The following is a 23,276-nucleotide window of genomic DNA, read 5'->3' as shown; positions in this document are numbered from 1 at the left end:
ATCTTGTTTTATGTTAATGATCCAGAGCTTGTCAAGCACAAAATCTGGTCCCCACAAGGGCTGCTCCTGGGAATTCCCAATTCCCACTGCCAGTTCTTCTTTCTTAAGGGAGTGAGGAGGGCAAAGGGAAAGAGGAAGAGGGAGAGGCAGAGGCCAGCAGCAGGGCTCAAGGTCACGGCTGTCTTTGGAAGAAATCGCTGCCAATACAGTTAATCTTGACTGTGAAACTCTGCAGGCCTGTCAGCTCCCTCGGATGAGAATCCTCAGCATTGGCTGAAGACTCGCCTGTTCCTTTTCTTCCTTTCTTGATTTCAGATGTTCGTGGGCCTCCTGTTTTGGTTCCAGTTTTTCTGTGGCTTCTCTGCATCTGCCATGATTGACCAGTGGTATCTGATCTTCTTTAATCTGCTCTTCTCGTCGCTTCCCCCGCTCGTGACTGGGGTGCTGGACAGGGATGTGCCGGCCAACGTGCTGCTGACCAACCCGCAGCTCTACAAGAGTGGCCAGAACATGGAGGTAAAGCTCCCCCGAGTCTCCGCCTTCCACCTCCTGAGCTCTGCCCTCCATGTTCGCTCTTCCAAAGTGCCAGTCCCCTAGCCTCCCTTTAGATGGACACCCTGGACAAACTGAAATTCTAGAATTCACCATTCTAGAGGACGGAGAAAAAGCTCTGCTCTCTGCTTGGCTGCGGTGCATCAAGTGTCGTAAGCAAAACTGTACCCCCTCCAAGAGTCTCCAGGAGCCCAAGGAAAGCCCAGAGTCCAAGTCAGGCACAGGGGATCACTGAGGCTGGAGGGGGGATTTTTCTAAAGCAAGGAAGAAAATTTGACTTATTTTGAATGGGAATGAACAAGAAGACAAACCCATAGGGAAGCCACTGAGCCACTGAAAGAGCAAATAGATTTAAATACATATTGGCAGTAATATACCACATAGATTCACACACTGATGACCAGCTGTTTCTAGCCAGCCATTAAAGTAGACAGTAAGTGCTTTTCTTTGCCTTGAATTATTCCATGTGGGCAAAAAGAACATGGAGTCTCATTTCTCCTGCAATAATCCCTAATTCCAGATTCGTTCACTGATGAGTTAACTTCCTCTGGCCACCTCTGTGAATGTTCAGTTCCCACAGAAGCAGGTTGCATGCACGGCGTGCCAGGAGGCAGAGGGCCAGGGAGGGGAGCAGGGCCTCTGCTTGTTATCTGTTGCTTCAGGGGAATTCCCATCCTTGGCCAGGCCTCAGCCTCCTTGACCACCTGTGGGACAAAGACGCTGGGAGTGTGTCCTGTCCTGTGGAATTAGGTGGCCCATGGGAAGAGCCTAGCCAGCACTTTCCCTATGTGCTCAGCCAGAGCTCTTTCCCCAGTCTGTGTTTCCTGCAGGTCCCGTGCCAGCTGCTCTGGGACTTGGCAGGGTCAAATACACATTTGGTCACCCGGGTAATAGAGACTCTGTTCATCTATATCAAGGTTATTGTCATTTCTGCCCATGGGTATATAGCTGTTTGCTTTTAACATTGGGACACATCCATCATGTAATTTTAAAAGTAAAGACTCACTCTTAAGAAACATTCTAAGGGACCCACCACCAAGAGAGGCAAAACCTGGTCAAAGTGGAAGGAATAGAAGGGCTCAAACTGAGGGAGAATGCCCGGAATTTCAGGTGCTATTCCTACTTCCTACTTGAGAGACGTGTTCCCTGGGAAGATATGGAAAGCAGTTTCATTTTTTTTTTTTTTTTTTTTTTTTTGAGACAGGGTCTTGCTCTGTCACCCAGGCTGGAGTGCAGTGGCGCGATCTCGGCTCACTGCAAGCTCCGCCTCCTAGGTTCACGCCATTCTCCTGCCTCAGCCTCCCGAGTAGCTGGGACTACAGGCGCCTGCCACCATGCCTGGCTAATTTTTCTGTATGTTTAGTAGAGACAGGGTTTCACCATGTTAGCCAGGATGGTCTCGATCTCCTGACCTTGTGATCCGTCTGCCTCGGCCTCCCAAAGTGCTGGGATTACAGGCGTGAGCCACTGCGCCAGTCCAGTTTCATCTTTTTACTGTGAACCTGGAGCTACTGAAGCTCGTCTTGTTGGTGCAAGTGTTCCCAGTGAGTGACAGCTGCAGATAGTTTTGCTTTTCATCAGGCCTCTGGGGCCTCGCGTCTCCAAAAGTCCTGAGAGAGTGAGTTTTCCTCAGGTGCTTGCCTTGTGCATTAACTTACGTGTAGCATCCTGGGAAATGTCATTCGAGGTGTCAACCTAAATAGCAAACAGAGAGAGGCTCTCTAAAAGAGAATGGTGTTTATTCGGGAATAGGGCATTGCAATGGGAATATGTGTGCTATAGTAAGCTATGTGCATATTTAGGGAGGTAAAGGAAGACAAATGTATTTAAAGGAAAAAATTTCATGATCGTTTTGAGATGCTTTTTCCTTGACTACAAGGATAAACGACAAAGATGGTGCCTGTTTGAGGTTGGACAGACAGTTGCTGGGCACATGTCCTTACAGATATATTTTTCTGTGGGTATGATTATTTTTGTTATCAGGCATTTATGCATGAGAACCCTCCCTTCATGGCCTTTCCCAGCTCTACTCCTCAGGGTAGGTTTTTGTTGTTGTTACTGTTGTTTTTAAGACAACTGACTCCATTTTTATTCTAACTGCTTTCACAGAGGATGCCAATTCTTCACTGTAACATCACTGATTGTTTTTGTGTCCCAGGAATACCGGCCACGAACGTTCTGGTTTAACATGGCCGACGCCGCCTTCCAGAGCCTGGTTTGCTTTTCCATTCCTTACCTGGTAAGTTGGCCCCCAGGTGCAGTTTTTCTTACCAGCTGGATCGGGGACCTACAGATCCAGGACCCCACTGTCTTTCAGGCCTACTATGACTCAAACGTGGACCTGTTTACCTGGGGGACCCCTATCGTGACAATCGCGCTGCTCACCTTCCTGCTCCACCTGGGCTTTGAAACCAAAACCTGGGTAAGAGCCGCCTGCGTGGCCACGTCTCAGAAGAGCACTAATGCCGTGGACCCCACACTTCCCTGCAGATTCATGAGGTCTGGGAGGTTGTTTTGAGTAGACAGGAGACTGTAAAGTTGACCTCAGTGTGATGAGAAGGACAATGACACATTCCCGAGCCCTGTGGTGTGGGGAGCCGCTGCAGCCCGATGCTCGCACTTCCCCGGCCACGCTCATCTCCCTCCCGCCTCTTTCTCGCTTCCACCACCACATTCTCTCCTTTCCCTCCTGTCTTGCCCTCTCGCCCCTGACTCCATCTCACCTCCTGTGCATCTCCCAGGGTGGTCCATGGGTTCCGGAGGCCTCACTGAGCCCCACCGGTTACCTGTGTCATAGACCGCAATGTGTCTGAAGGCCTCAGAACCTCACACCTGTTCATTGATGACTGGCACGTTTTTCTGATTGTCATTGTTGTCACTTTTAGGTGGAAATAAAAGCCCTTTCTTTCTCATTCCCCCTCAGACCTGGCTCAACTGGATAACATGTGGCTTCAGTGTCCTTTTGTTTTTCACCGTGGCTTTGATTTACAATGCATCTTGTGCCACGTGCTATCCTCCATCCAACCCTTACTGGACTATGCAAGCCTTACTGGGTGACCCAGTGTTTTACTTGACTTGCCTGATGACGCCTGTCGCTGCGCTGCTGCCCAGGTGGGTGTCGGAGCGGGATGGTGCCTCTGAGTCCCAAGTGAGCCCAGACGACATTGGCATTGCTTCTGCTCTGTGTGGGTCTCTGGAAGCTCAAAGACACCACCGGCAGGAATATCTAACTTTTTGTTTTAATGTGCTTTTTCTAGATTGTTTTTCAGATCCCTCCAGGGGAGCATTTTCCCCACCCAACTTCAGCTGGCACGTCAGTTGACCAGGAAGTCCCCCAGGAGATGCAGTGCTCCCAAAGAGACCTTTGCTCAGGGACGCCTCCCGAAGGACTCGGGAACCGAGCACTCATCAGGGAGGACTGTCAAGACCTCTGTGCCCCTGTCCCAGCCTTCTTGGCACACACGGCAGCCGGCCTGCTCCCCGGAGGCCAGCGGGGAGCCCAGCAGAGTGGACATGAGCATGCCATTGAGGGAGCACACCCTGCTGGAGGGGCTGAGCGCACCGGCCCCCATGTCCTCTGCGCCAGGGGAGGCTGTCCTGAGGAGTCCAGGAGGGTGTCCTGAGGAGTCCAAGGTGAGAGCTGCCAGCACCGGCAGGGTGACCCCCCTGTCTTCCCTCTTCAGCCTGCCCACCTTCAGCCTACTCACCTGGATTTCCTCCTGGTCGCTGGTCAGCAGGCTGGGGAGTGTCTTACAGTTCTCCCGGACGGAGCAGCTTGCAGATGGACAAGCGGGACGTGGACTTCCTGTCCAGCCCCACTCAGGCCGATCAGGACTTCAGGGGCCAGACCACAGACTACTTACAGGAGCATCTTCAAGGCGGTCGCAGTGAAAACCTTGAAATGGCCTTTTTTAATATATATAAATAAATGTTAATATTATTTATGTTTATTATTTGCACAGAAGAGTTCTAGGGAGATGTATTTCTAAATGTTTCCCAGGCTAATACAGGAAACAAGAGGTACCAAAAAAGAAAGTTTATTTTTTAAAGTTCTAAGTAGAGTATATTGAAAAGAAAAAGCCTTAACATGTATAAAAGTTTATAGAAGAGTGACACTTGAAAAGTGTGTTAAGATTTATTTTTTCATCTCATTTTTAAGAACAAGCAGTATGATTTGTTTTCTTCAACATGTATGACCCTGCTTTCCCTGAGTACAAACGTGCGACTGCTCATAGTTGATGCAGGCAGGTGCAAACACGGGGGAACAATGAGCAGAGATGGCAGAGGGCAGAGCACGTGGCCCCCAGAGGCGGAGTCCCCCACGGGCTTCCAGTCTCACTGACACAGGAGGGCTGCGCTCCACTTTATCCAGATGAGGGAAAGGAAGACCTCAAGAAAAATTCACAATTGAGTGCATCCCAGCGTTCTGTTCCGGGCAGGCATTTCAGGAAGACCGCCTTGCAGGTATTACATCCCCGGTGTAGTATTTTGCCTGTTAAATCATAACAAGCAATAAACAACTTTCACTTTGCAAAGACAGTGTGTCCAGTTGCCACTGGTGTATGAAATGATTAATATCTGACCTCACAGAGTATGATCTGAGGGCACTTCCGTAAGGCAAGTCGTTTTAGAGGCTATGAAGAAAACAGCTGCATGGCACACACCAAAGCTGCTGCACAGCTGGCCACCATGACACCCTGCACCAGGCCATCAGCACCACGTGCCAAGGAGCTCGGCGGTCTTCAGGCATTTTTCTAATGAGCCATTAGTTCTGTCCCTCTAAAAGTAGAAAAGGAAGGGGAGGAAATGATAACAATCCAAGGCACTGATACGGCATGTCATCTTCTGAGCCCTTCTTTCTACTTTGTCAAACAGTTCTTAGGTGCTGGCTCTGCTCAGCACCAGGGCTGTGAACGGTGTACTCCCCGCTGTGTGGGAGGGACCTAGGGCCTCTTTGGATGCCTGTCTTCAAGGACAGCAATGCAGAGAGGGCATAGGATCTGAGGACAAAGAAATTCCTCAGCATGGCATATCAGGAAAGCATGGCTCGTTCTGCAATGAGTGTGGGCCATTGCAAGTCACAGAAAATGCACCTCATTCCAGTCAAGCAGAAAAGCAGGCACAGGCTCAACGTAGGTCCCAAGAGAGGGTGCCTGGACTCAGCAACTCAGACCTAGGCTTTTCTCCCAGCTTTCAGGGACAGCTTTGTCCTGGGTCTGCCTCTGTTCTTGGGGATGCTTGGCTGATGTCACCCCCAGGACTTATCCATGCATCACTATTCAGAAGAGGCAGAGGGCCCCTCTCTCCACATTCCAAACAGAGTCCTGGATTCCTCAGCCTCACCCTGCATAGCTTGCACAACATCCTCAGAACCATTCACTGGCAAATGGAGGGGAACGTCCTGACTGGGACTTCCAGCTGGAGCTGGGAGAGAGGTCCACTTCCCTCAGAACACCTGAGCTGCTGCATGAGTGGACGTCAGAGGAATCTCGATGCCCTGTTAAATGGGGGAGACAAAGGGGTGGTGGGGGCTTCAGCAGCCAGTGATTTCAGACCGAAGGTGACAGCCGTCCCAACCCTGCCCAGCCTGTTGCCACCTCCTCTGTTCTTGGAACAACGCATAGGAAAAGAATCTCCTTTGGAAGGTGACGGTGCTCCCTGAATTAAGGTAATGGTTGCGAGCACCAAGTACAAGGACTAGATGCATATTTACCTGCGTATCTGAGAACTCCAGATTCCCAGCTTCCAGATGATCCTGCACATACAACCTACCTTCTTTTCAGGGGATGTCTTTCCCCTCTGGAGAGTAGATGCTTGCTATTGGGAAACGGAAGGACCTTGGCGCTGGCTTCAGGAATATGCATCCCACAGTCAGCTAAGAGAAATAAATGTTCTAAATGGCATTGACAGCTGCTCTTCAGGATGGGGAGTATTATGGAAATCCACAGTAACAATCCATGGCAAGCAACTAAGTTTGATGCCAAAACGAACATAATATGGTGGTGAACGTCATGACTATCTCAAAAAAGCAGTAGGTGAAATAGGTTACCAAACCCCAGTAACAAATCTAAAATAAGTAGGAAGGCTGGCTTCCTCAGGCTTGGCGACAAAATAGCTGGGTTAGTCATTTGACATTGTACAGTGTGCCTAACTCAAAGTCAAAATCAACTAATTCTAAGCTCTTGGAGGTCAGATACTATGTCCTCTTCACTTTGGGTCCCTGGCACCTTGCACAGACCCTAGCAGTTTGAATGTGCTGAGAGAATGTTTAAAGAATCGAAGAATGAGTGGTAATCCTGAAACACTGAAGGCATTCATTCCTGTGATAATCAGAGGTAAAGGACAATTGCTTGCTGTAACCCATTATGATTTAATATTTTCTGTAATTTCTGGCTAATATAACAAGACATGCATTCTTCAAAAGAAGGCATGTGAAGTATAAAGACAGTGGGTTGAAAGTAAAAGGATGCAAAAGGATTTAATATATAAACAATATGTAAAAGAAAGGAGACATAATTATATTAATATCAGACAACATAGACTTCAGGCCATAAAGAGGGGCCTGATAATGATAAAAAGGCCTTCTCAGGACATGAGAATCGCCCAAGTGATATACCCCTAATAACCACAGCTTTAAAAATACATGAAACTCAAATTTACAAAAAGGAGAAATAGACAAATCACAAATATACCCAGACTGTCTTTCAGTCATTTATAGAATAGATAGAGAAAAAAGTGGGTGTAGGAGTTAGAGGGACAGGCAATTTCCTTATTTGTGACTAGAAATGCAGGCCCAGCTGTAAGTGTGCATGGCTGCAAGTGCTTGGATGTAACTACAAGCAGAGCTTCTCCCCTGCACATGGAAGTGGCCCAAGCCAAGCAAGGCCAGGGAGGCGCAGGGAGAGGTGCAGAGTGCAGAGAGGAGCAGGGAGAGAGACCTAGGAGAGGAGTGAGCACAGAGAGGGTCCCAGCTCCCCGACTCATTGGCCAGGAGGCACCTGCCTTCATCGTATCTGTGCCTTCGGTAAGGGGCCGGGACTCAGCTTCACCCTCCTCCTGCTTTCCTCGCATCTCTACTGAAAATGCCCCTATTTGGACCTGTTACCTCGAAGGCACGAAGACTTTCATAAGTATTCACCCTGCCACTGCTGCAGAGCTCATGTCCAGGGGAGCTTCCCACACTCAGGGTGAGGGCACATTTGTGGATCACAAAATCAACTTTGTCACCACCAGCTTTTGGTCCCTTCCTTTCCCCTCCTCCTCTCCCTCCCCCTTCCCCTCCCCCTTACCCTTCCCCTTTCCTTTCCAACAGGGTCTCACTCTGTTGCCCAGGCTGGAGTGCAGGGGCGTGATCACAGCTCACTGCAGCCTCTACCTCCTGGGCCCACAGGGTCCTCCTGCCTTAGCCTCCCAAGTAGCTGGGACTACAGGCACCTGTCACCACGCCCGGCTAATTTTTGTATTTTTTGTAGAGATGGGCTTTCGCCATGTTGGCCAGGCTGGTCTCAAACTCCGAGGCTCAAGCAATCTGCCTGCCTTAGCCTCCCAAAGTGCTGGGGTTACAGGCGTAAGCCAACGCCGCCTGACCTTGTTTTTCTTTAATGAAATGATGGCCTTTGGTGGTCTGAGCAAGCTCTGGGGAAGACAGCCTTGTTGCTCCCTCCCTCCCAGCCCCTGGGTTCATCTCACTCAGAAGGGAAGCCATCTCTGGGGCCTCTCAATGGTGTGGCCACTGTTACACAGGCCCTGAGAGCCCCACCCAGAGGATCTTCCTGTTGCAACTCCTTTTTTATCTCAACCTAGCCTGTTCTCACACAACATCAACCTGGTGTCTTACTGAATGAATCCCTTCTCATGTTTGTATTTAAAAGCACTAAAACACTTTCGAAGTACCGGACCTTAGTTTATACCTAACCTGGGGCAAGTGTTTTGGAACAACAGAAGTGACAAGAGTGTTTACAGGACCCTTAGAATGGTACTGCTGTTCTCTGGTCCTCATTAATCAAACCACAGCTGGAGGCCTTCGCTGGAAAGTGTACGACATGGCTCAGACTCCGGATGGCACAAACCAACACCTCCTGAGCCAGGCCCAGGCTCAGGCCCAACCAGCACACGATGTGCCTCCAACTTTGCCGGGAGACCATCCGCGGCTTCCAAAATTCCCCGAGCAGCGCGCCCACACCCACGGCCATCCAGCCAGGGCAGACTTCGGCCGGCTCTTAACGTTTTCTTCCTAATGAGGAATTTTCTGCGTCCTCAGTTCTTGTTTAAAATGGCACACAAAGTCCAGGTTGTTCCCTGAACTGCAAACCTGTCTGCTTTTCACCTTTTCCCAGCCTCTCTGGCTGGAGGGCGACAGCAACCCGGGTGAGACTGGGGAGGCCCCGGGCCCCGGACTGTCCTCCCATTTATCTTCCAGCTTTCAGCACAGCTGCCTTCTCTAATGCCACAGGCAGATTCATGCTTTACTGCAGAAAGTGGTATTTCCTAGCTCATAATTTAATTATTTTAGAAAAGGCTATCTTTTTAGTTTTACAGATGTTAACTTTGCATCTCAAAGTTAAATGACAAAAAAATAATAAATAATGTAAGACAGACCAGCTGCCTGGCAAATAATCCAGAGAGAAATGCAAAAATGTTCTGGACAGCCAGGGCTGACCCATCTATGCTTTCAGAATGAAGCTGTGAAGTTTCTTTTTATTTATTTATTATTCCCGAAGCCATAAATTTTAAAGAGGCCTGGCCAGGGACACAGTCACTAGATAAAACAAAGAAGGGGATCCTGACTAGCTGGGCCGTCTGAGTTAACCAGTCATTTATTATCAATAGCAGTCCCTAGGCTGGGAAGACAGCAGAGGTGTGTAGACAGGTAGTGCCAAGTGTCTTTCTCATCCTGAATCTCCTTTGTCCAAGCTCAAGGCCTGTGATGAAGACTCACTCTCAGGCCTTTGAGGTGCAAGAGGCTGCCATGGTTATTCTGTTTGGAAAACACTTCCAGAAACCTGACCCCACAGTGCATGGGTGACTCTGCCTCATCACCCAGCAGGCCTGAGGGGACCTGGGCGAGCTTCCTCTTTGCCCTCCAACCCTGCAGGGGCGTCAGGGCACCACCAAACTCATGCCTACAATGCACTTTGATGGAGAGCGTCCCGGGCTGGGGACACACACCAAGGCTTGCCATCACGTTCTTTCCATCAGTGTAACAGCAGTAACTGTCCAGGGACACGCAACCTCCTTGTCTCCCATCACACTCCGTGGCCCAAACACAGCACAGCTGGAGCGGGAAATATCCACTAAGTGAATGCCCATCACTGCTACACACTCACAGCTGTCTCCCTCGGCACCCGCACACGCAGGTGGCCAGGACGGCTCTGGACACGTGGGGCACTGAGGCAGCCCAGCCAGGCTGCCAAGACAGGGCTAAGAAGCCCAGTGGAAATTGTGTATTTCACCAAAGACTCCCAGAGAGAAGCATTGCCATCACCTCCCTTCTTCAAATGCAAAGAAAAAAAAAAAACTCAATAGTTTGTTGTTCTCGGGACTTTTGGGCATGGCAGTCTCAAAAATGAGCCAAAGCAGGCAAGAAAGGGCGTGCAAGGCCTTCTCTGGGTGACAGTGACGAAGGATGAGTCCTTCAGAACGCTCTACTCTGGAAGCCTGGCCCTCTGCAGAGCAACATCTCCATCGCTTGGAAGGCCAACGTCGCCCCCCAGCTGTCGGGTCCAGTTCATGCTTGTGAAAGTCCTATGTGTGTGGCCACACATATGAGGACACGTTAGAGTAGTTTGAAACTGAAGAGAGCAAATTGCAGAATGAGGACAGTTCTGACAAAAATGTACCTCCTTTCCAGCTGATGTAGCTGAAAGCCATTGGCTGCTGCACAGGAGCAGCAGTTGTATAAGACGGACACCCAGGAAGCCCTACCTCTCCTCGACGCTTGTTTGAAATTTCTGCCAAGGAGTGTCCATGACAATGGGTAGCAGAGGACTCCTCCGCCCCTGCCCAGCGCATAGGGGGAGTCCAGCAGGTTTTGCCTGAGCTACCCTGCCCAACCGGAGTGGGCTGCTCCTGTAAAACCCACCCTCCACATTGGAATGAGATTCCAGTTCATCCTCACGGCTGACCACTGGAGCGGGCAGCCCATCCTGCACCCCTCAGAGCCCCTGAGGGGCCCTGGGTACGGTCTTGCATGCAGCTCACTGGCCCTGCTCATTGGCCCTTGCCCCCGTGACCCTCCTTCTCCTCCTCCCATCCCAGGATGTTACGCTTGGGATGTGACCGTGCACACGTCTGTACAAGTGTCTCAGGAGCGATGACCACAGGTTAGTCCTTCAACTAGTAACCCTCTGCACACCTCTTCTTGTCCCAGGACCCCTTCTCCCTCCCAGGCACCATGGTTTCCCTTACCCTCAGTCTACCCTTGAAAACAACCACCAAACATATCCTACAGGAGTTTTTTCCATTGTTTTGGTAATCATTCATATAAAATCTCATAACAAGGATAGTCAAGGCATACTCAACATCACTAATCAATAGAGAACGACAAAACCGCAGTGAGATAGCACTTCACCCCCTTTAAGAAGCCTTTCTGGATCATTTAAACAATGAAGAAATGACAAGAGCTGGTGAGGATGTGGAAGCTCCAGAGCCCTGTGCACTGCTGGAGGGAATGCAAAATGGCACAGCTGCTGGGGGGAACAATGTGGCAATTCCTCCCAAAATTAAAGGCAGAATGACCATCTGATCCAGCAGTTACACTCCCAGGTATCTACCCAAGCAATTCAAAGCAGGGACTCACACAGATATTTACACCGCCATATTCATAGCAGCATTCCGCACAATAGCCAACAGATAAACATAGCCCATGTCTGCCGACAGATGAATGAATAAACAAAAATATGGACTCTTACGTTGAATGGGATATGATTCTGTCTTAAAAGGAGGGAATTTCTAACACATGTACAACACAGAGGAACCCAGAGGACAGGACACTGAGTGAAGGAGGGCAGTCACAAAAGGACAGGCCGGGCACGGTGGCTCACGCCTGTAATCCCAGCACTTTGGGAGGCTGAGGCCGGTGGATCACCTGAGGTCAGGAGTTCGAGACCAGCCTGGTCAACATGGCGAAACCCCGTCTCTACTAAAAATACAAAAATTAGCCAGCATGGTGGTGGACGCCTATAATCGCAGCTACTTGGGAGGCTGAGGCAGGAGAATCCCTTGAACTCAGGAGGTGGAGGTTGTAGTGAGCCAAGATCGTGCCATTGCACTCCAGCCTGGGCAACAAGAGTGAAACCCCTTCTCAAACAACAACAACAAAAAAGGACAGATGATGTGACTCCACCTATATGCAGTGCCTAGAGTAGTCAAACTTGTGCAGATGGGAAGTAGAATGGGGATTGCCAGGAGCTGGGAAGGGGAAAGGGGAGTTCGTATTTAATGGGCACAGAGTTTCCATTTAGGTTGATGAAAAAGCTCTGCAATGGATGGTGGTGGTGGCTGCACAACAGCGTGAAGGTACTTCAGGCCCCGGAACCAGCTATATGCCTTAAAGTGGTTAAAATGATACATTTGATGTATGTGCAAGTTACCACAACAATTTTTTAATTAAAAAAAAAAGGCAAGAGCACCTTAGGGAATACAATTTTAGATTAAAATATTTTCAAAGCACTGGATTCCGAGACAGAGCTCAGAGAGGCTGCCAGGACCTCCAGCCTGGGCCTGCTTGGCGGCAGGGCTTGCCTCATCACCCTTCACTTTCAGAGCCTCTGAAAGTTCATCTCCTTGTAAAATCAACATGACAGCAAATGTGTCTGCTCCGACTGAGAAGCCCTGAGTAACTTGTTGGAACCCAGGTGGCCATAAATCTCTGTCCTGGGTTATGGCCCCAGATGCAGGAAACACATGGACGTGGAGGTCCAGTGCAAGTCATTCTGCTATTTTTAGCTCCCACTTTCTCTCAGAGAAAACTAGGGACTGACAGCCGGGGGCTCGGAAGCCATCAGAAGAGCCACGCTGAGCAGGACAGCTCCCCTGGGGCACCTGGCCGGCCTCTGCAAACATAAACCGGGACACCTTCCCCAACCCTAAGCCAGACGCTTCTGCTGTACACACACACTGTATTTCCTTTGCAGGAATTACTGCCTCATGATAGTATCTTGTATACTTTATACTCTCTTCTCATTACTCTGCCCCTTATCCCTCCCTTCCCACTAAGGTGGGGAGTTTCTATCTCAAAAATCCCATACAAGAAATGAGGAGAGAGGAGAGAGACGGAGAAATTATCTGATAGATGAGACAGTATTTTTCACGGTTAATTGAGGATGATTTTCATAACTGGCAAATGTCATTTTGATCTTTGCTATTAGAACATCTGCACCATCTCACAACAGGAAGCACAGATATATTCCTTGGGATTTACCTATTTTTAGAACTAAGAGCACACATTCCACCAGCTGTCTCGTGTTGAAAATGTTAGCTTTCCAAACCCACGCAATTGGATTGAGCATTTATAAATAGATTCAATAAAAGGAGGTTCCATTAGGTCTATACACTAAAACTTGAATTTTTTAAAGATCCTCCAAGGCCCCTTTTATTTGGTCTCTTCTTGAATCATGCCCTGAGAGCAAACCATGCAGTTTTATTGCTGAAGATAATATACATTGTTTTTTGAAAAAAGAAAGGTAATACGATATTCCTCTGTGTGAAAAAGGAGCTCGATTCTTGGCTACACCTAAGCATGCAGCCGCATAGTGATCCCTTGAAAGGAAGTGTACGTGACACATTCGGAGACCGGGAGCCCTCCTGCTGGAGGAGGCTGTGTACACAAAGCCTGGTCTCTCCGGGGGCTTGGGGAGAGGTCTTCACAGCCTCAAACCCTGCCCCCGAACCCAGGAAATGCCCCCCCACCCCCGCATTCCTCAATGCACATTCCAGATTTATCAGAAGGCACTGGAGTTAAAGGAAAACCAAGCCTGCGGTGTATTCCACTGACAGATAAGAATAAGCCAATGCATGGCCGGGCGCGGTGGCTCACGCTTGTAATCTCAGCACTTTGGGAGGCCAAGGCGGGCGGATCACGAGGTCAGGAGATCGAGACCACAGTGAAACCCCGTCTCTCCTAAAAATACAAAAAAAATTAGCCGGGCGTGGTGGCGGGCGCCTGTAGTCCCAGCTACTCGGAGAGGCTGAGGCAGAAGAATGGCGGGAACCCGGAAGGCGGAGCTTGCAGTGAGCCGAGATCGCGCCACTGCACTCCAGCCTGGGTGACAGAGCAAGACTCCGTCTCAAAAAACAAAAAAAAGAATAAGCCAATGCTTCTGGTGTGCTGCAATTTCATCAGTGCTCTCCTAACGCTGCTCTGAACCCTAGAGGAAAAATCGTGCCTCCCTGAGCCGTACAGTGTGAGGCTCTGGGCTATTTTCAGCTTGGATTTCTCACCGCGGGCTGGCCACGTGGGGCTGCGGCTGCTGCTGTCTGCAGCCTCCCTGCTGGGGATCCTGCACAAGGAACCAGGAACACATGTCCCCTCCCTCTGGTGGTTCCCTGGTTCCCTCCCCCAGCCCTGACAGGGATTCCCAAATCCAGCCGGGGTGGGAATCAAATGCAGAGACCCCAGCCCAGGGCTAAGAGGGGTCTCTTTAAATGAGGATGTTGTCTCCAAGACAATTGTCCCATGTTTTCCTAAATACACATATATATGTAGTTATATATAATCACCTTTTTTAAAAAGCTGTTTCCATGTGCTCTTATTAAGCATGGCACAGTGTAAAGCACAATCTAGCAAAGTGATGGTGAGTGAGTGCCCACAGGCTGAAGGTGCATGTAAGTAACCTCTGAGAGGGCTTTACCAAATGCCACCCTCAACACACACACACACACACACACACACACACACACACACACACCATGGCTATACGTGTGCTCAGTATGCGGCTTTAACAAAAGTGTTTAAGATGGAGTTGATATGAACTTGGTTCTCTCGAAGCAGAAGCACCAAGGTTTCTCTGTGTGGCAGCCTGGTTCTTACACAGTTAGGTGGAGGGAGGAGCAGCTGGATGCTAACCGTGTTCTTGGATCTAAATAAATGTATTTTATACACAGTTTCATCTCTGCCTGCATCCCTATGCTTTGGAGTCAGCTGACTGCGGTGTAGGGAGGCGGGGATAGGAATTCAGGTCTTTCCCTTAGGGCCATTAGATCAGCCACCTAATGTGATGTGACACCCACACGTTTCAAAACCAAATGAAGCAGCACCCTCCAAGCGCCTGCCTGACGTGTCTCTCATGATGAGGCAGACATCCATCAAAGTGATTTATGCAGATGGACCACCTCAGTCCTCACAAAAGCCTGTAAAATTTATTCTAATTTCACCCAATGTGCAAATGGGAAACATCGAGTCCCAGAAAGGGTAATTAACGTGCTCAGGTCACATGGCAGTAGCGGTGCAGCTGGGACTAGAGCCCAGGCAGGCTGGTGCATGAGTCTTCCTGACTACATTCTAGGATCTTGGTGGAGGAAAGGTTCCGCAAACAGGAATTTCCACGTGTAAGTCAAAAATATGAATTCCATTTGTGCATAGACATACCAATTGTCTTTCTCAAATCCTGGCCTTTGGAGATAAAGTAAATTAAAATAAACACTTTAAAGGTAATTCTTGTGGAACCCATGTTATTTCTAAATCAGGGTTCATGTGGCAGCTACTGTTTAATTCAATTCACTCATCCATTCATTCACGCATTCAACAAATATGCACTGAGCAGCATGCCTGTGCCAGGCCTGGGTGCCCCTGCAGCACCCTCAGTGCACTCATGGCTTCATACTTGGGCCCTGTCCTGGGTACGTTTGGTGCGTTACTGGAGACACAAGCTTTGTGTCAGATGTGTCAACAAGCGCTGCAAAGGAGCCACATGGGGCAGAGGCTGGCATTGGGTTGGGGGAGGAAGGGAGGGCAGGCTGGGGTGGGGGGAGCTAAACCAGAGTGGGTGAGAATGTGATCTTGGCATCAGGAGAAGGCACTGAGCTTGGACCCAAAGCAAAGTAACAAGAAGGGGCTTAGCATAGTGGAGTTGTGTGGGAGGGAAGGAAGAAAGGAGGGAGGGAGGGAGGGAAGGAAGAAAGGAGGGAGGGAGGGAGGAAGGGAGGGAGGGACAGGTTTGCCCCAGGGCTCCAGACATATACAGAGATACACACAGTGGTATGCGCCATGAGAATAAAGCTGGGACCAGCAAATGTGGTGGATTTTCTCTAGAATCATCTGCCCTTCCTGCCTGAGTCTGCTCTCACCCACTGGGTAGCAGGAACAATTTAATGTTTATCCCGTCCCCTCCAAGCACCTCTTGGGGCTGCTCCTCAGTAGGGCTGCTTCTCCTTGCTCTCATCCCCAAGTCTCTTCACCCCGCCCAGCCTCTAAGACGAATCTTGGCTCTGTGAGGGGAAGGTTTTGCAGGGATTGGGGTGGTGGGGGCTCCTGGACCCACTGGAAGGTGTGCCAGGACTGTCATCCACGTGTACAGGCTGCGAGCCTCCTGCTGCCTTGACTGCTGACATCAGGGCTATCAACATGTGGGCTCTCAGGGCCTGCACAGGATCCGGCAGCCTTCCCCCAGGGCCAGCATACTGCACAGGGGGTGTGGCCTCGGGGGCACGTGGGGGATGCCGTCAGGCCTGTGCTCATGGAGAAGGGGTGACAGGTACTGCACTGCTGGAGCTTTCCCTGTCTTCATGCCGTGCATCCCCAAGGTCGTCTGCAGAAGACCATGGACTCCTCACACTCATGCTTCTAAGTGTATGAAATGAACTACATCAAGTGACAGAGAAAACCAATGACACTGAAACAGCAAAATAAGTTTTAAAAAACCAACTTGCTATATGACAACATATGTGCATTATTAATGCATTAAATAATCTGGAACCTGGTTTCATAGCTGCTGCAATTTTGGAATAGTGATGAGCACACGCGTGTGTCAGGATAATTGCAACAAGCATGATGTGAGTGGAAATAGCTGATTGCTGTTGGGGACAGAGTCCCCAGGACAGAGGGTTGCCAGATAAAATACAGGACACCAGTTAAATTTAAACTTCAGATAAGCAATGAATAATTTTTGTAGCATAAGTATGTGTCAAATATTGCGTGAGATATACTAAAAAATTTTGTTTATCTGAAATTTATTTAGGCATCCTGTGTTTTTTATTTGCTGAATCTGTCAAACATTGCCTACCAGTACTGGCAATGTTACAGTCGTTTATTGTGCACATTTATAACTGAAAGAAATGCTAACTTTTGGTTAGAGATTAGTGACAATAAATATTTTTTCCCACCAAAGTGTATGGACCTCCCTTGGTCAGGAAGCCCTGGCCCAGCACCATCCCTCGGCAGACATTTGGGTGCAGGGCGTCAGCCCACGGCAGGCACCCGTTTTCTGTTCTCACCATCATGCTTCATGGGCTCTAGACCCTGTTTACCTGCTGGCCTGGCCTCACCTGGGGTCTTGCTAGTGTCCTGGACCCTGAGTGTCTGCGGGATTATCCAGAGACTGTTGGGCTGACTCCTCACTGGGGCCTCGAGCCCATGGTCAGTCCCTGTAAGACATCATCTCTGCCATCTCTGAGGGTGTCTCATCTGTACCACCCAACACTCTACGGGACGGAGATTCTTCTTTCATTAGGATCCTTTTCTGGATTAAAAGTCCCATGAAGACTGGAGTTAGATCCACCATTGTATTCCCAGCTACTAAAACAGTGCCCTACACACAGTAGGGGCTTAATACTTTCTGAATGAACAAATACATAAAATAACAAAGAATCACAGACCTCTTATTATGTTGCTGATTATGATTATATTTGTCATTTGTGTGTAAATGTGCCCAGAGAGGTAAAATGGAGCCATTTGATAGAGCCTTAAAAACCACAGGGATAGACCGGGTACAGTGGTTCACGCCTGTAATCCTAGCACTTTGAGAGGCCAAGGTGGGCGGATCAAGAGGTCAGGAGTTCAAGACCAGCCTGGCCAACATGGTGAAACCCTGTCTCTACTAAAAATACAAAAATTAGCCGGGCATGGTGCATGTGCCTGTAATCCCAGCTACTCGGGAGGCTGAGGCAGGAGACTTGCTTAAACCCGGGAGGCAGAGGTTGCAGTGAGCCAAGATTGTGCCATTGCACTCCAGCTCTGGGCAACAGAGCAAGACTCTGCCTCAGAGGGGGGGAAGAAAACTATAGTGATAAATTTTAATTTCATGAACTGGGAACTTCAGAGCCATGATGAGCTTCTTGGGAGAGAGGGATATATTTGTAGTGTCAATCGAGAAGGAGTATTTTGGGCATCACTCCTGGCAGAGCAAGTGGGAACGAGGAAGACAGCACGGTGACTTCTCTCAAGACTACTGTGCACTAGGAAATCTGTTCCAAGCTCCTTCCATATGGAAGTGATGTCATAGAGTCCTATTTTCTTCTCTTGGGTCTTCCTAAAATCTGCATCTGAAGCGGCTTCCATAATGCTCAATATAACCTTCCTCCCCAGATCTGGAAGATGAAAAGTCCACCCCCTCCAAGACAGTAGCTGAAGTTTCACATTAAAATGAAAACCTGCCTCTGGGGCAGAGAACACTGAAGTTGGAAAGGCCATGATTTTCCAGCAGTAATTGCCTTTCTGGTCCCATCATCTTTTTTGTTCATTCAAATTCTCAGTTAGTCGGATACATTCAACACATCTGAGCCCAATATGAAAGGGAACTGTAAAGATCACAGCAGCAAATAAGCTCTGGGTACACACAAAGGGGTCCAGGTGAATCTGAAGTGTGCAGACATTCAGACGTGGTACCACACAGGGCCTGGGCAAAGTGAGAAATCACCTTTCCATTCCACGCAGACACCTCCTGAGCTCACAGGCCCACACCCCAAGTCAACCCCGACCTCATTCCTCTTCCACTGTCCCCATCTCTGACCCCACCCAATCCTTTCTGAAATCTTCTTAGTTCAGCTTCAAAATGTGTCCAGATGCAACCGCCTCTCCCCACCACCACCCCCAACCCCTGCACTGACTTCCCTGGGACTGCACTCACAGTCCGACATTTGCTCCCAGCAAAGGGGGCCAGATCTCCATGACCTCCTGCATATGGAGGGGCACACTCCACACTAGGGAGCTGCAGGCCCTGCTCCTCCATGCTCTGTGAGGCCCCTGCACCCCACGGAACACTCATGGTCACCCCACCTGTTCTACTAGGCTCAAGCTTTTCTCTTTTCCTCCATGCCTGCCATCCTCTTCAGATAAACTCTGTAATTCACTTTTACATAGATGCTCCTTGGTTCTTGTCTTTGCCCTGACATGAAGTTGGGGGGTGATCTTTGTCTTTGTTTTGTTTACTTCAGTATCCCAAGTGCCAAGAGCAGTGCCTGGTTCACACAGAACGTTCCATAATTATTTCTACGATGAATGAGTGATGGAGCAAATGAATGAATGGATTCAAAGATGGGTGAGACAGATGACTCAGACTTAGTTTCAGGTCATTTCCATCTGGCTAACTATCAAACCAGCAGACTAGCCATGTGAAGGATACACCCAATGTCAGAGGAAAGACTTGGGCTGGGCACATTCTCTCATTCCCACAGAAGAACACTCAAGTTCTTGGCAAGCCTGTGCAGAGTAAGTTTGGCCATCAGAGGCAGTTTGTCCCTCTAGGCTGGGGCCATGCCAGCCTTCAGGGTCCACCTGTTATTGTAGAAGAGTTTCTTACTCCATAGTTAGAGACTTGTGTGTCTCTCTCCTGCTTGTGATGGGGCCAGGGCCATCGCATCTTGTGTAAAGTGATGGATTCTTAGAAAACTGCTCCTAGCAATATGGACAAGCCTTGAGGACATTATGTTAAGTGAAATAAGCCAGGCACAGGTCAATACTGCATGTTCTCAAATGTAGGAGCTAAAAAGGTGCATCTCATAGAAATGGATAGCGGTTACTAAAGGATGAGAAGAGGTAGGATAGTGAGACATGAGTTAACAGATACGAAATTACAACTAGATACAAGGAATAGATTCTAGCAGTAGAGCCAGGTGTAGTGGCTCACGCCTTTAGCAGATTGGGAGGCCAAGTCAGGCAGATGACTTGAGGCCAGGAGTTTGACACCAACCTGGCCAACATGGCAAAAGCCCGTCTCTACTAAAAATACAAAAATCATTTGGGTGTGGTGGCACACTCCTGTAATCCCAGCTACTTGGGAGGTTGAGGCACAAGAATCACTTGAATCTGAGAGGCAGAGGTTGCAGTGAGCTGAGATCGTGCCACTGCACTCCAGCCTGGGCAACAACAGCGAAACTCAGTCTCAAAAAAAAAAAAAAAAAGAAAAAGAAAAAAGAAAAACCCATGATATGCTTTTTTATTTGATGTGGCATGCCCACCCTGTCCCTGTGTTTCCCATCACCCTTAGCCCCGTTCCACAGCAGAGAATGTGGGAGGATGTGTGAGGCTGTGGGCAGGAAGAGGGTATCTCCTCAAAAGGTGCAAAACTGGCTTTTAGGGCAGATCAAAATGGCAATGTCAAAATGTCTCACACTCAAGCAAAGCAAGACATTCTTTCCATCAACCATCATCACCTGGGCACCCTGGAGATCCCTGGTGCACAGAGGGGTATCCACTACGGGGCCTGTCAGATGCATCCATTTGGAAAGCAAAAGGCCGGCGAGTGGGTCGGGTGGGAGGCAGTGAGACTTGAGTTTTGAGCGATGTATTCTTCTCTACAGGCCCACAGAATATACAGGCGATCTGTCGGGTCAAGTCTTGTTTGCAGTGAACAGTCAGCCGGTTTAGAATGCCCACCACTGAGTAAGTGTTTCCCAGATGCCAGCTGCTGTCAGGGCCTCTCTCCAGACCCATATTAGAGAAAGTGGCTGAAATTTGATTGAGAAATAACTTGAGTACAGTATTAAGAATCTCTAAGTACTACTTCATACCCATTAGGACAGCTATTGTATTTTTTATTAAAAAAAAGAAAAGAAAAGAAAATAGCAAGTATTGGTGGAGATGGGGAAAACTTAAACACTTGTTCCACTGGTGGGAATATTAAATGGTAAAATCACTGTAGAAAACAGTGTGGCAGTTCCTCAAAAAACAAAAACAAAAACAAAAAAACACATAGAATTACCATATGATTCAGCAATTCCGCTTCTGGATATGTACCCAAATGAATTTAAAGTAGAGATTCAAACAGATATTTGCACATCCATGTTTATAGCAGCATTATTCACAATAGCCAAAAAGTGGAAGCAACCTATGTGTCCGTCAACTCAGTAAATAAACAAGATGTGATGTACGCATACAAGGGAGTATTATTCAGCCTTGAAAAGGAAGAACATTCTAACATGTGCCACAACATGGGTGAACCTTGAGGACAGAATGCTCAGTGAAATAAGCTGGTCACAAAAGGAAAATGCTGCATGATTCTACTTATAAGAGGTACCCAGAGTAATCATATTCAGGGACAGAAAGTAGAATGGTGGTTGCCAGGGGCTGACAGGAGGGGGAATGAGGATTAGTGTTTAATGAGCACAGAGTTTCAGTTTAGAAAGATGAAAAAGTTCTGGAGTTGAATGGTACTGATAGTTGTGCAACAAAGTGAATGTATGATACTTAATGCCATTGAACTGTACACTTAAAAATAGTTAAGATGGTAATATTTATGTTATGTATATTTTACCATAATAAAGAAGAAGAGGAAGCAAAGGAGGAAGAAGAAGTGGAGGAGGAGGATCAGAATCTCTAAGTGGATTTGCTACAGAGGAAGCGTGCAGAAACTTTTCCCCTTAGCCCTCCCTTTCCTGATCCACTGTCCAGTAGACTTGCCTGAGCTCCTCCTCACTTCCAGAGTATGCATCACCTTTAAAACACAATCTTTTTGTCTACCCAAGGACTACGTGCTCATGGTTTAAGGTGCCCAAAGAGGACCTAAACCATGACATTTAAAAAAGGCAGTTGCCAACGCCTCCCTCCCCGCCTGAGGTTGAATTCTACTTTCAACCTGGTTCTTCCAAAGTTCTAAATAAAAATGCTTGTCGTGTTTATTGATTGATTATCCATCCACTGTCTGCTATGAAATGAAAACTTAGCACTTACCTGCCCCTCCCACCCCAATGCTTCCGATCTATCCCCATTTCTGTTACATCAGTTTTCATTGCTTACATTTTCAACACTGAGCCCGATATACTGCTAGGCTAGTCCCATTTGCTGTCTCACGTAAGTTTTTTATACTTGTTTGGAATTAAAACTGACTGCTCCCTTTGCCTCATTTTCTATATAGCTATCCCTAATTCATCTTGTCCCACCTAATGGGACAGCAAAATGCCTCTCAATGCTATTTTCCCCACAAACACATCAGGTAATGGACCAGTTCGGGCAGTGTACTGGTGCCACCTCCTACTGGCTGAAAGAGCCTGCTGTTAAATATTCAGGAATTCTATAATTTAGTTGCTCAACACAGCATGGTGAGAGCTTTTACAGTACAGAAATCAGCCAATGCTAAAAGTCATGTTTTGATTTGTTTTTACCAGGGAGCTGTTTCCCCACATAGCAGGTATCAGTTCTGTCTTTCCCTGCAGGGCTCTCTTCTAGCCCCATCCTGCTGCTGCAGGCAGCAAGCCTGCCTCCCTGGCCTTCACTTACCACCTGGAGGGGTCCCCTTCACCCTCCCCAGCATTGTATTCCATTTCCTAGTCAGATATCTCTTTCTTCTTCATTTACTCCCTATTTTGGGTGAAATCTTCCAGCAGCTTCCTTAGCAAGAGTGTACTGGAAATAAATTGTGTGATCTATTAAAGAGAAAAATACTCCTGACGCTTGTTAAGTCAAAGGTGGTAAGGAAGACTTTATTCAAGGGGGGCTGCCACAATGGGGTTTTGTAGTAGGCAAGAGACACTGGCTCAACTCTGACGACAATAAGCAAAAATGCAGATTTATAGGCAAGAAGCAGGTGTGGGGGACTGGTGGATGGAAAATTACCAAGAGTCATTCTTTGCTAAGGCAGTTCTTTGCTAAAATGACCTATCTGGATTTTTGCTGAAGGTAGCCAGGGTGATAAGATAGCAAGAGTGGTCAGACTAAGGGTGGGGGACTTTCACTAAGTGACTCAGCAGGATTCTTCCTAAGATCAGAGTAAGTGGGCCAAGAACAGAGCCCAAGGTCAGGGCCCAGTCAGACTTCAGAGAAGCCGGACTAGAGTTAGATCAAGGTAAGAGCATTGGTCAGGTCCTTTGCTTGCTTTATCCTTGCTCACAATTGACTGATAATAGCTTGACAATGAAATTCCAGGTTGAAAATAACTTTCCCTTGGCATTTTGAAGGCCTTCCGGTGCTTTCCAACTTGTAATGTTGCAGCTTAGAAGTTGGTTGGAAGCCATCCTTGTTCCCAGTTATTTGCATGTGATTGTTATTTTGTCTTTCTGGAAGTGTTTAGGATCTTTCCTTTATAGATGCGTTATAAAAATTTTACAGTGACATGAGTTGCCTTGGAAAAAATACTTCAAAAAATTTTTCAGTATTTTCCTGGGATACATAACTGACACTTTAAATCTGAAAACTCTTGTCCCTTCCTCTTGACAGTTTTTTCTTATTCTATTGATAAATTCCTCTCCTATCCATTTTTTCAGTTATTCCTTTATGGAATTTATAATTCTTTGTAAATTTAGAGTCTACTTTTTCTCTTTTCTTTTCTATTTTCACCTTTGTCTTTTTGAATCTA

The 23,276-nt window shown here is 48.0% G+C and overlaps 1 protein-coding gene across 3 annotated transcripts in view; it reads left to right on the top strand.

Moving 5' to 3' along the window:
- Positions 1 to 5,058, top strand: part of ATP10A (ATPase phospholipid transporting 10A (putative)) — a 187,617-nt gene extending 182,559 nt beyond the window's left edge. For all 3 annotated transcript variants that reach the window (XM_058427558.1, XM_032174798.2, XM_032174797.2), the window contains 5 exons: positions 316 to 516; positions 2,711 to 2,791; positions 2,870 to 2,974; positions 3,476 to 3,663; positions 3,810 to 5,058. In XM_058427558.1, coding sequence (XP_058283541.1) covers positions 316 to 516; positions 2,711 to 2,791; positions 2,870 to 2,974; positions 3,476 to 3,663; positions 3,810 to 4,443 — 1,209 coding nt within the window. In that variant the 3' untranslated portion in view covers positions 4,444 to 5,058. The remainder of the gene's footprint in view (positions 1 to 315; positions 517 to 2,710; positions 2,792 to 2,869; positions 2,975 to 3,475; positions 3,664 to 3,809) is intronic.
- Positions 5,059 to 23,276: the final 18,218 nt, after the last annotated feature.

Source organism: Hylobates moloch, unplaced genomic scaffold (assembly GCF_009828535.3).
Source record: "Hylobates moloch isolate HMO894 unplaced genomic scaffold, HMol_V3 SCAFFOLD_14, whole genome shotgun sequence".
In the NCBI taxonomy this organism is placed as follows: Eukaryota; Metazoa; Chordata; class Mammalia; order Primates; family Hylobatidae; genus Hylobates; species Hylobates moloch.
The sequence above is the reverse complement of the archived record's forward strand: the minus strand, read 5'-3'. Positions and strand labels throughout refer to the sequence as shown.